A 12,306-nucleotide genomic window follows, 5' to 3' on the forward strand; every position below is an offset into this window, starting at 1 on the left:
TTGTTCCACACTGGCCAAAGCCAATAATAATAACTGCCTCCATTCAGATTTCCCGGTTTGTTTTCTCTCTGTTTACTAATTACATAGAGAGTTAGACTACAAGTACAACTACGGACTTTTCAAACCAATCCATTATTCTTTCCATTCCCCTCTTGGAATTTTCTTTCGTACACACGCTTGCAGAATACCTCCTTCTTGATTTATTGAAATTGTTTATTGAAGATACTGTTCAATATACCCATTTGTACCAATTGCATTCTTGAACTTCTCACATACATAAATAAATAATCGCGGGGTAAGGTGTTGTAAAAACCAAAACCATGCTTCGCACAACAGCTACACGCTCTCTCTTGAAGAGCTTCACAAAATTTCCCACCTCTCGAGCAAGCTATTCTCAAGCTTCCGCGGCTCTCAAAAATACTTCTTCTTTCCGCACATCAATTTCCAAACGCCCTGCAACCCTCTCCTCCCGTCTCTTCTATGCCACCAAGTCCGAACCTCCCTACGTCCCAGACCAAATAAACTTCAAAGAAGAAGACAGGATCGGAAAACAAACAATCGAAGCACATCCCGAGTCTGTATCATCACATTCCTCCGTTCGTCCCGTATTCGAAGAAAATCCACATCACGAAGGTCATGGATCTGTAAAAGATGATTTGGAGACTATCAAGGAAACATTTGCTCTACGAGAAGTACCCAAGGAATCTCTGATAATTGGTGCTGCGGGTGTTTTACCTTACGCTGCTACATCGGCTTCTACAGTGTATTTGGCTTATGACATCAATCAAGCTCATGCTACTGGACAAGGTATCTTATTTTCACCCGAATTGGCTCATCAATTGTTGGAATATATCACACCTATTCAAGTTGGATATGGTGCTGTTGTAAGTTCTTTTTCCTGATCCTAAATCACCAAACTATGACTAACTTGACGTATAGATTATTTCTTTCCTCGGCGCAATTCACTGGGGTCTTGAATACGCAGGTTATGGCGGACATCATAGTTACCGTCGATACATGATCGGAGTTGTTGCTCCCGCAGTCGCATGGCCTACTATCCTTATGCCAGTAGAATACGCTTTGATTACCCAATTCACCGCTTTCACATTCCTCTATTTCGCAGATGCCCGAGCAACAGTTCGAGGATGGTGCCCTCCTTGGTATAGCACATATCGATTTGTCTTGACATTTATTGTCGGAGCGGCGATTGTGGCAAGTTTGGTCGGTAGGGGAAGAATCGTCAGCCATGATAGACAATTGAGAAGTGCAGTTGACTATATCAAGGAGGATAGAGATGGTCAGTGGATTGCATTGGAGCAGGAAGAAAAGATGAGAAGGGCAAAGTTGGCTGAAGAGGAGAAGGCAGACGAGGAGGAAGAGGCACAAGATGAATCTGGAGACGAGGAGGAAAGTGATAATGAAGATGAGAAGAAGGATGAGAAGAAATAAATCACCATCCCGGTCGATTTGTACATACCTACCTTTCTCTCCATCTGCCTTCTTTATCCCCTTTTCCCCAACCAATTAATGTCTGACATTACTTCAGCTTCAATTCGGTCTAATCCATTTCCTGCAGAAGCATTTTCTAGTATTTAGCGAGTTAGCAAATCTAAAATAATTACAACAAGATTCTCATCACCATATCGCAGCTCAGTGGGGTATGTTCTACGCTGCCATCAGGATCTAAGTCTTGTTGTACTGAGACTTAAATTCCATCCCCGATTCCCAACAGCGAATATATTAATTTCGTCTAAACTCGGAATATCGTCGTACAACGAGGCATGCAAAACGCTCTGGGCTAAAATTAAAATGATAATGCATATATAACCATAGTCATACTGGAAGTGAAGAGAGATCCGTGCCATATCTTATCACTCTTATTCTAGAAGTTCTGGAAGTTCCGTAAAGTAGGCATAGGAGAGCTCATATGAAATGATTAGAGTTAGAGTGAGAACTAGTAGGTAGGTAGTCAAAGTACCATACCGGACCTTTGAGAATATAATTTTGTTAGTCAGAAGAAGATTGTTTAGGAGATTTTTAGAGTCGAGAGTTTAGAGTTTAGAGTCGTTGGGAAACTGGATGTCTAAGTATCTAAGTATCTAAGTATCTGAATACCTTAGTACCTAATAAGTGTTAAACAGAATGCATGAGAGTAATTCAATTCGAGATCCTCATTCATCATGATTCATTCAACATCTTCGAACCCCATCAATCAATCAATCAATATCTAAATCGAAAATTTGAACCTGGATTCAAAAATTTCGGGCTTGTTGATCTGTAACCTCACCCACCATATTCCAACCCAACCCGGAACTCTGAGGATTTCTTGTGATGGAGTGGATGATTGATTGATAGATAGATATATATATAGATAGATAGATCTCGATTCTTGAGGATGGATGGAAAGTATCTACATGCTATGTAGGTAGACCGCAGAGTAGATACCCATATCATACACATCAACATATCCCATTCAATAAAATATACTAGAATATTAATATCAATCAATCACTCACCATTGCAATCCGTCGATCCATCCTAGTTGTATCTCAAGCATGATTCTTAGTCCTCAGAATCCACTTACTAACTAACTCACTAGTTGACGATGAGAAATCGACGCTGCAAGAATTCTTTTCCCTTTTTCTATAATAACAGTAGCATGTAAAAGAGGATTTTTTTCCAATATATATGTATTACAAATCTCCGATACAATCAATTGGACATGAGGATTCTGGATATCAAATTCATATACGCGCGAACGAAATGTGCCGCATACAGATGAGTGGGAGTAATTTCACTTGGGGGCAAGGAATCAACTTGAAAGCAATATATATATTGATTCACTGCATCACTCGAACTTGGTAGGAAAAATGTATAGCTAGGTAGGTAGGGAGAAGAACTGATCTACACAGGGAATTGTCATATCACATCACATCACATCAGGCTCGAATCACACAATACAGCTTTCCAATATCTGATTGATTTTGATGGTAATCACCGAGCAAAACTCAGATGAAAGAGGACCATAACGAGGCCCATAACTATCTAACGAAATGTGATTCAAATTGAATCGATGTGGTATGTTATGATATGATACATCAATGCAGTCCCATCTGCATGGAATTTTATTCGAGCTCCGACTTTCCCGTTTGATTATCTCGCTTGATTGTCTCGCTCAAGCAAAACCAGACCAATCAAACCAAGTCAAATCAATCCAGCTCCCATCACATCGCCATTTGTAGATCACCTAGCGTGCCTCTCCTATTCATCAACTTTGTGTCATATTTGAATCCGTTATTCAGTTTTGTGGGTTTCTTCTTAGATCTTCGTTATGCTGAACTTCCGCTTAAACCACCGTGCAAATGCTGAAAAATCCTCCGCGGGTGACCGACTGATTTATCTCAATGTTCAATCCCATCTATGTCCACAAAAGGGGAAGTGGACGAAGAAAGAAGATAGAGAAAACGGTCTAGAATCTTGAAGTGATATCATGAGATATGAAGTGAAATGAAAGGATGTAATAATTTTCAAAAAAAGGGTAATTGCAGTCATCATGCATGATGATATGATGATTCAAAACAAAATGAGGACTTTTAAAATGGTGTTTACCATTCGTATTCTCCGGTTGCTTTGTGGAATACGTATTCCTTGTTATTGACAGTGAGTACACCATCTTTCATGACGCACTTCCTATATAACTAGTTAGCATGCGCATGATAAAAGAATACAGGATTCATACCACTTGTTCTTGACTCTTTGGACTTTGTCATACATGCAAAGCATAATGTGACCCATACTCTCGTCATCATCGTCGTCGTCGTTCAATCCGTCGTCAGGATCATCCAAATCAGAATTGATTGCATCTTCATCTAATTCATCCTTGACCTTTTCGTCATCATCATCAGAGCCAAGACCATCTGTTTGTGGCAATGAGCCTGGCAAGGTCTTGCGCTGGCGCTTGGTTGAAAGGATCTTATTGGCTTCCTTGAGTGGAAGCATTAGACCACCACCCTCCATAGCCTTGCCCATAGATTCGATCTTACTACGGATGAGATTGTCAATCTCGATTCGACCCATTGCAATTTCGTTGCCTTGAGAATCAAACTGTTTTATAACTCCAATAGATTCATCAGTCTCATCGCCAGCCCCGTCAGTTTGCGCACTTCCAACACCACCCTGAGGATTTTGTTGGGCCTGGGGGGGTTGAGGATTCTGACCATTCTGACCATTTTGGGGATTTTGAGGATTTTGGGGATTCTGAGGGGCTTGACCGTTTTGGAAGGCCCTCTGCTGTTGTAACTGCTGTAGCTGCTGTGCTTGCTGAGCTGCAACACTCTGTCTATAAGCCGCCGCAGCTTGTTGACTTTGTTGGCTTGGCGGACCCTGAGGTTGTCCTTGTGGCTGTTGTGGTTGAGCTTGAGCTTGGGGGGATACACCACTACCTGGTCTCTGCTGTTGTTGTTGTTGTTGTTGTTGCTGCTGCTGCATTGATTGCATTTGCAAATGTTGTTGTTGCTGCATCGCTTGATGCTGCTGTGGACTCATTTGAGACATGGGTTGCTGCTGGGGTGCTCCAGCCCCTCCTTGAATGGATTGGATCGAAGCTGCAGCTCTATGTCCATAAGAAGCATGAAGATTTTGGGCGGCACGTTGCTGAGCTGGTGTAGCATTTGGCATAGTCATAAGAGGGCCCTGAGGAGGTGCCTGTGACATCGGAGATGGCATGAAGCCTGCATTCTCCATACCAGGTTCAGCCTTGATACGAGGTCCATTTGGCATTGGAGTTTGATATATTGGCGGTCCTGGAGGTATACCTGTATGTTGGTAATTTGAAGGTACCATTGGTGGATTTTGCATAGATTGCTGGTCAGGCTTTGGATCCCATGGAAACAGAGCAACGCCCAGTGTTGACAACTTGTTTTGCCATCCCTTTGAAAATAATGTATTAGCAAGATTATTTATCAATTTTTCTTGAAAATAACAAGAGCTTTGATAGGAGAGCTTAAAGAAGTGAAATTGCAGGACTATAAGATTACGTGCGAGGACAATGATGACCTGGACTGCTACATGTGTACTTCCATGTACATCTATGCCCAAGAAGCACCACGTGATACAAAAGACGAAAATAGACTAGCTCAAGAAAAGTATTTTTCACAACCGAGAGGCTGAGGTCAAGGGTATAAAGCCAAATACAGAGGATCGCCCACCCCCAAAAAACTGGCCCGACTGTGCACAGGCAGCAATCAAGAAGCAACAGAAGAGAAAACCAACGAAACCAGCAACAAAAATTCATATCAGAGCAGAATCCAACAAAATGACATGCCAACGAAATCAGGACCATTCGAAAATCAAATAGTCATTCACGAAGAAAAAGAAATAAGAAATCCAACTGAAGACCTCATGAATTGCGCGATCGCAGAATTCAGAAAGTTGATGAGAGACTCAGAAACATACCTTTCTCAGTTCCTCCAATACAACTTCATCGACTCCACTCTCCTCGAAGTCAACTCTAGAGCTATCGACTACATCTGCAATAATCTGCTGGTAAACATTTCCGACCTGAGTGTTCGACATCTTGTTGCTTGCGTTGCTTGAGTACAATGGAAGAAGTATCGGTCGTGTGCGCAAATTGGATTCGTCTTCAGCTCTCTCCTCAACGATTTTATTCTTTACACGCGAGTAATCGAATTTGCAGATATGGAGCTTTCAATTCGTGTTACTCAAATATTATCAATCGGAGATCGAAAGCTGTGGAAAAAGGTAGGTGTTGGAAAGTTGTTGATGGAAATTGTACTATTTCCAGCTTGTGAAGACGGTCAGTCGTTGACTCGCAACAGTAATTGCCCCCTCCACAGTTATTTTCAGATTCGTAAATTTGTATGCCACTTTTTGATTGACTTAAGGATCTTCTTGATTATTTTATGTAACTTTGTAAACAAATTAAATGGAATTCTGAAATGTAAAGTGATATTGCTCTGTCCTGGCTGGTGGAGTTGTATGGGGGAAGGTCGCTTTCGTAGAGATATGGATAACCTTAGCCTGCTTTCGCTTATATAATGACTTAAGAGAGCCTGAAGGCTGAGTCTTCGCCTTTCTCTTTATTATTTCTTTCCAATTACTTGTTACAAATCGACAATAAATTCATTCATAATTATTGAATAATTGAGATTCACTCCCAAAAGCAATGAGAGTTCCTAGATTGATCTTCAGAAACTAATCTAATTGGGCTACGGGATCTCTACAGTTGAGATAATTGGCTGATTTACTTGCTGCTTCCATCGCATGTCTGAGACTTGAGGAGTCGGTCTTCATTTGAAGTATAGAGCATTTTCACAATGGGTAGATGAATCACTCCGTCACTCTTCATGTTGTAATATTCAATTGGTTCAAGTAATTTACATTTCCTAACAAAAATAACTAATACAAAGTCCCATCCGAAAAAGGTGTACGCCATCTAAGCACCAGAGGTATCCATTCATTCATCGTCAAAGCATCAACTTGCACCAGGTGAAGCACTTTCTGCCATGGGCATTGTGAAGATCGAAATCCACCAAACACCACGCTAAAACATCCCAATTGCTAAAATGCTATTATGGAATTTGCTTTATACTTTACCTGTAGCTCCAAGAGCTATTCTTGACCTATCTATCTGATAGTCATTTGCTTGACCATGTCGGCCTTTCCTGATGCACCAGCTGACGCGGATGCACTTGGGCCAGTCTTCTTCTCGAAGACTTTCCAGAACTTCAAGCTCTCATCAGCAGCTATTGAATGTTAGTAAATATCAATTGATAGATGGAAGGAGTAACTTACCAGCTGTGGCGAGCATTTGTCCATCAGGGCTGAGACAGCTGTGGAGGACTCTGGTCTCGTGGGCTGGAATTTCTACATTGCGAACCAAAGTAGGGTAACTCCAGATGCTGATAGAGTTATCTGGGAACCCACTGGTGCTGACAATCTCGCGGTAGTGAGGGCTCCATCGGAGACTGGTAACTTGGGAGCCAGTGTCGATGCTGTTAACACGTGCACCGGTGGTAGTGTTCCAGAAGTGGATGTGACGATCGTATGATCCACCACCAGTAGCCAAAACGTTTGGTTGCCATGGGCACCAACTAAGAGCCTTGACAGCGGCCTTGTGGTTGGTCTTGGTGAATTTAGGAACAGCCAAGGAACGAGCATCCCAGATAGAGACCAAGTTGTCGTTGCCACCAGTAGCAAGTTGAGCACCATCGGCGCGCCATTCCAAACCACAAACTTCAGAGGTGTGAGAAACCAACTCAGCAACTTTGTGTTGAGCGATGCGAACATCGTGGTTGTATACAAGGCCACTTCGTGCACCAGTGGAAAGAGTGTGCTTGTTCCATCCCATTACACCAACACGAGTATCATGTCCGTGCATGCTTCTGAGCTTGGTACCTTCTTCGACATCCCAGATTTGAACCTCTCCGGAACCGAGACCAACACTGACATATGCTCCATCACCGGACCACTTGACACTGCTGACATAGGTATCTGGGCTAGTTTCAAGAAGAGAGCTGACAGTACCAGACTCAGCAGACCAGACATATACATTGCGTTCAAGACCAATGGCAACTTGATTGTTGGAGCTCCAGTCAAGGAGGTTCAAGTAGTAATCATCGACGAGACCAGGTGCATCCAAGACACGCTCTGGTGCAGTTGCAATGCGGCGTCTGAAATTGGCAGCGGAAGCGTTGGAGTTTTTAAGAGGGCGGTTGTATTGAGATCGGAGGTCAACAGGCTTTGAGGATTCAGGAGCAGCAGGCTTGAATGCGAGGATTCTCTGGCCTTGAGAGATGCCACAGGCAGATGCCAACGAGTCTTGGTATGCAATAGTATTTGGTGATGGGCGGGAGTATGAAGCTGGCTCATCTTCGTCATCAATGGTCAATGATTCAAGAGCAGCGAGAGCATCACCGGCACCTGATGCGAGAACTGAAGAGCTTTCATTGATGCTCTTTGGTCTCTGCTTCTCAGCAAAGTCGGCTTTTCCGCAGCCAGCGGTTGTGATGGCTGAGCTTGCAGCACGGTCTGGGATAAATCGATCGCCAGAGTAGGAGACAGTAGTCTTGGTAGACTTTGAGCGGATTGGGTTTTTTCTGGTTCGTGTAGCGACAGGAGTCTTACATCCTGTACCAGTAAGGGCAAAGTCAGAGACACCGAGCTCAAGAGCATGTCGAGGAGTTTGAACACCCTTGGCAATGTTGGACTTTGGTGAGTCGCGGTGAGACTTTCTGGAAGACTTTGTGAAATGTGATGTTAAGTTTCCACCGTATGTTGACTTGGATGATAATCGTACATTCTCTTCAGATACCTTTCTCTCGGGTGGAGTAAAAGGAGATGAGTTATTGATCGAGAGAGTTTGGGTGCGTGTACGAGGAGATGGGGTCAAAGGCATACGACCGCCAGCGGTACGTGTGGAAAAGAGCCCAGTGTGGGACTTAATGGGGGTTGATACTGCGGTGGCCATTTTGCAATATCAAGGTATGATCTCGGTCGAAAGACAAATTAATGAATCGATCGATGATAGGAGTAGATTCGGTATAACGAACGAGCTCCAAGAGACTCAACCTAATGGTTCCTGGTAATTGTTTGGGGTTAGTATAATTTGTATTTGTGCTCGATATATCGAAAAGTTCTTCTATATAAGAATGGCTTAAGAGTCGGATAACGATCAATGGCGTGTGGCAGAAAGATCTAATAGACTTGAAGTATTCTTGTAATTGAAGGTATGTTGTTTATGTTTTGTATGTTATGCGATTATGAGTAGTGAGAATGAAGATGAGAGGTAAAGGTACGGAAGTGTAGAGAGATTGCAAATGTTGCATGAAGAGAGAAAGAAAGTCTTTGAGAAGGGAATATTCAAGAGCTTTTCTACTCGTTTGTTTACTCCACTGAATTAGTTTGGTTGTGAGGGGCAACCATCCCGCAACGATTAAAAACGTAACACTTGAACCTCAGGCAATAACTTAGTACTGTTCCCAATCTTGAGCCACAAATCCCAGAGCGCGTATATTAATTCCGACCCGCCGACCCACCTGCAGCCCCCATGGACTCTTTCCAAAATACTTCAGATATTCCATCCCATCGTCACCCGTGCATGATTTTTATGTATATTGAGGTTGAAGAACCATGAAAAGTTTAATGTCATCAAGTACATCTTAAATTACCATTTGGACTGTACTCAACGTGAAATACAATTCATACAATCTTCTTTGTCTCACCAAACAGAAGAAATCCCCATCCTGCTTCCTTGACTTCTTTTGGTTTGATCTGTTTGTCCGCCATTTTCTATTCGTCTGGGGAGTTTGTGCACATTTGCACAGCATCAACTCTTTTTATTAACCAATCTAGCATGACCACATAGGATACCACCTCTTATTATGGCTCAGCCTTCTACACCCGGCGGTACACCCTACTCCATCTTTGGCCCTGGCTCTTCTACTCCTACCCATACCAATCAACTTTCGGGAGGTCCTCCTACCACTCCAGGTGCCGTTCCTTCAAGCAATACTTTCTTAATGCCGAATTCGCCCGTGAAGAATAGATTGGGTATGGATGGGTATAGACCCAAGGTTACAAGAACTCTTGGTCAGGTAATTCATGAAACTCTCGAAACTTTGCGGACTATTTTCTGACCCATGTTTAAACTTCTATAGCGCCCAGCCTGCCTTGTCAATGCCTCTGTTACCTATTGCGGCAACAATCAGATATATGCCTTTGGCGGTTTCGATCAGTATACCGACGAGGTCTATAACCATGTTTTGAGACTTGATCTAGTTAGTCACCAATGGAATCTGGTCGACAATTATGGCGACATTCCCGGTGTACGAATGGGTAGGTCTGATATGTGCTCAATGCGTCTACAGTTCTAACAAGTCTTACAGGTCATACCGCTACACTCTACCAAGGCGAGAAACTACTCATATTTGGTGGTGAAAACGAACATCGTACATACCTATCTGACCTTATCATTTTCGATCTCAAGACCGCACATTGGACCCAACCAACCGTATCTGGACCTATACCAAAAGGGAGAGCAAGGCATGCTGCTGTTCTACACGAGGATAAGCTATTTATCATTGGTGGTATTACCGGTCATAATAATTATGTGTTGGATGATATTTGTTACCTGGACTTAAAAACTTTCACTTGGTCTCGAGCATGGCGTTTCGTTGGACGATTTGATCACTCGGCATATTTATGGGGCGATAGAGTTTGGGTTTTTGGAGGTCTCAGCGAGGACATGGATAAAATTGGTGATGTATGGTGGTTAGATTTTAAGGGTAGCCCAGCATTCGAATCAGCACCTTCATATGGTTCCATGGACAGGCACGCAGCTCTCAGTCGTTCTCCTCGACCTTCGTTTTCAATGTCTCAGTCTGCTGTAGGCAGTTCAGGTTATGCCGCAAATTCAAGCAGCGCACAGGTCAATCCACCGTCATTCCAATTGACTACTTCTCCTCCTCTTGCCCCTGGTACAATTTCTTCGTTGAAATTCGTATCTGGTCCCAATATACCCGCCCAAGGCTCCGGTATGCATTTCCATGTTTATACATCCGGAACTCTTCTCGATTTCGTCACTCCTGCAGCAACAATAACACCACAGGAATGTTCTTTATCATCTCTGGAATTGGACACACTGCGTTGGCAAAAACTTGCAGAAGGTCGAGATATTTTCAGACCAGGTTATAGATGGCATTACTGTACTTTGAATGACGAGGGTACAAAGGCTTGGCTTCTTGGTTGTCCAACTGATCCAACAGCAACAGATCTAGGTCCAGGTGGGTTTGAAGAATATCTGAGGTATGTGGACATTTACTTGTTTCTAGATAATAACTCTTGCTGATCATTCCTTCTTTAGTGATATAATGGAGATTGATCTTCGACGATATGGTTTACTCGGCAACGGTTTAAATCCCGAGCCTCGAGAAGAAACTTCGCGATTATCATCCTCTGGCAGAATGAAAGTCGAAACCTCCAAAGGTCTTGGCATGGATTTAGCCAAAGTTTTCAATCAAGCACCAGAAAGTGGTAGTGGGGCGGATTTTATCATCACTGCGTCAAAAGAAGATGAATGGGATGAGGATGATTCAAGCTCCAGAGGTTCTATCAGTCAGGTTCAACAAAACTGGTTGGCTCCTGATGCACCAACATCTCCTCCAATCCATGTCCACAAACTCATTCTCCAAGCTCGATGGCCCCACTTTGCACGCTTATACAATGCGCAAATGGCAGAATATCATACAAAAAGAATGCACATACCAGAACCTTATCCAGTGGTCAAGGCATTCTTATACTATTTGTATACTGACAGTATCCACCCAGACGACTGTGCGGAATTAGATGACGTTGCAGGGCTTTTGGTTATGTCAAATATCTACAACATTCCCCATCTTAGATTGTTGTGTGTTAATCGATTATCAAAAGAATTGGATGTCGATCACGCATGTGTTATTTGGCATTCCGCTGGTATTGCCAATGAAGAATGGTTACGCAGACGTGCTGCCAGTTTTTGTCTCACGCATTGGGGCAGAGTTGTTCGCACGCCCGGATTTTTAAGACTGCCACGCCAAGCCTTGGTTGATTTATCGCAGGAAATCGATATGGAAGGTCGTGTTGTAGGAGGTGAGCATACTTTTTCGTGTCGATGATTTTAGTGAACACTTCTAACACAAAATTTTAGGTGAAGAATTAGAATTTGTTGGAGGACTTGGTGGCTCTCGTTTTGGTGTAGGTGGTGTGGTTCGAAAGACTAGTGTTAGTAGCACTCATACACAAGGTGTAGGTTCCGAAGTTGATGACAATGAAGAAATGGAAATGAATTAATGAAACGAATTGATATGGTATAAATAAGATTCAAATTGGGTCCATATGGTGGGCTGGGCGTTGGCTACTTGCACATTTTGCATCGGGAATGTCTAATAGGCACGACAAGGAAGGAAAGGGAAGCATTATCAGGCGCCTGGATCCTTGCTATTATATTTGGTAGTTTTCAGTAGGGAATATAGAGATACCATGTTACGATACAAATATTATTATGAACTAAATGGTAGTTTTGCGTGTGCAAAGTGGAGTGTCGATCAAGTAGCCTTTATTCGAGATTCTTGATGAAGCCTTTGATGAGAGTCACTTGAGTGGCTTGATCGGTACTTCGTTAGGTATCCGATTCCAATTTTGAAAATGCAATGATCATCTAGGTGTCTGTAGTTCAGCTATCAGCCATGTTGTCTCGTTTTGTTTCGTGAAGTTACCACAATTTGACTTTTCAAATCAACTCTATACAGA

The 12,306-nt window shown here is 42.9% G+C and overlaps 4 protein-coding genes across 4 annotated transcripts; 2 read left to right on the forward strand and 2 right to left on the reverse strand.

Annotated features, from left to right (window-relative positions):
- Positions 1 to 320: 320 nt before the first annotated feature.
- Positions 321 to 1,449, forward strand: EAE97_001370 (uncharacterized protein; the record flags this gene model as incomplete). The annotated part of the gene is made up of 2 exons (XM_038871881.1): positions 321 to 884; positions 940 to 1,449. 2 exons carry the CDS (start codon positions 321 to 323, stop codon positions 1,447 to 1,449), a joined length of 1,074 nt encoding a protein of 357 aa, XP_038737782.1.
- A 2,156-nt stretch (positions 1,450 to 3,605) lies between these two features.
- Positions 3,606 to 5,574, reverse strand: EAE97_001371 (uncharacterized protein; the record flags this gene model as incomplete). The annotated part of the gene is made up of 3 exons (XM_038871882.1): positions 3,606 to 3,690; positions 3,740 to 4,929; positions 5,455 to 5,574. The coding sequence occupies 3 exons, from the start codon at positions 5,572 to 5,574 to the stop codon at positions 3,606 to 3,608; spliced, it is 1,395 nt and encodes a 464-aa protein (XP_038737783.1).
- Positions 5,575 to 6,645: 1,071 nt separating this feature from the next.
- EAE97_001372 (uncharacterized protein) lies at positions 6,646 to 8,488 on the reverse strand (the record flags this gene model as incomplete). The annotated part of the gene is made up of 2 exons (XM_038871883.1): positions 6,646 to 6,764; positions 6,814 to 8,488. The coding sequence occupies 2 exons, from the start codon at positions 8,486 to 8,488 to the stop codon at positions 6,646 to 6,648; spliced, it is 1,794 nt and encodes a 597-aa protein (XP_038737784.1).
- A 628-nt stretch (positions 8,489 to 9,116) lies between these two features.
- On the forward strand, positions 9,117 to 12,062 carry EAE97_001373 (uncharacterized protein). The gene is made up of 5 exons (XM_038871884.1): positions 9,117 to 9,614; positions 9,678 to 9,855; positions 9,906 to 10,824; positions 10,883 to 11,646; positions 11,705 to 12,062. The coding sequence occupies exons 1-5, from the start codon at positions 9,402 to 9,404 to the stop codon at positions 11,845 to 11,847; spliced, it is 2,217 nt and encodes a 738-aa protein (XP_038737785.1). The 5' UTR covers positions 9,117 to 9,401; the 3' UTR covers positions 11,848 to 12,062.
- The last annotated feature ends 244 nt before the right edge of the window (positions 12,063 to 12,306 follow it).

Source organism: Botrytis byssoidea (genome assembly GCF_014898295.1).
Source record: "Botrytis byssoidea strain MUCL 94 chromosome Unknown BBYS_002, whole genome shotgun sequence".
Taxonomy (NCBI): Eukaryota; Fungi; Ascomycota; class Leotiomycetes; order Helotiales; family Sclerotiniaceae; genus Botrytis; species Botrytis byssoidea.

Bases quoted from the DNA above. Each gene is read 5' to 3' on its own strand.
- EAE97_001373 (XM_038871884.1), top strand. From the start codon at position 9,402: ATGGCTCAGCCTTCTACACCCGGCGGTACACCCTACTCCATCTTTGGC. The intron at 9,615-9,677 runs GTAATTCATGAA...AAACTTCTATAG, and splicing joins TTACAAGAACTCTTGGTCAG to CGCCCAGCCTGCCTTGTCAA. The intron at 11,647-11,704 runs GTGAGCATACTT...ACAAAATTTTAG, and splicing joins GGAAGGTCGTGTTGTAGGAG to GTGAAGAATTAGAATTTGTT.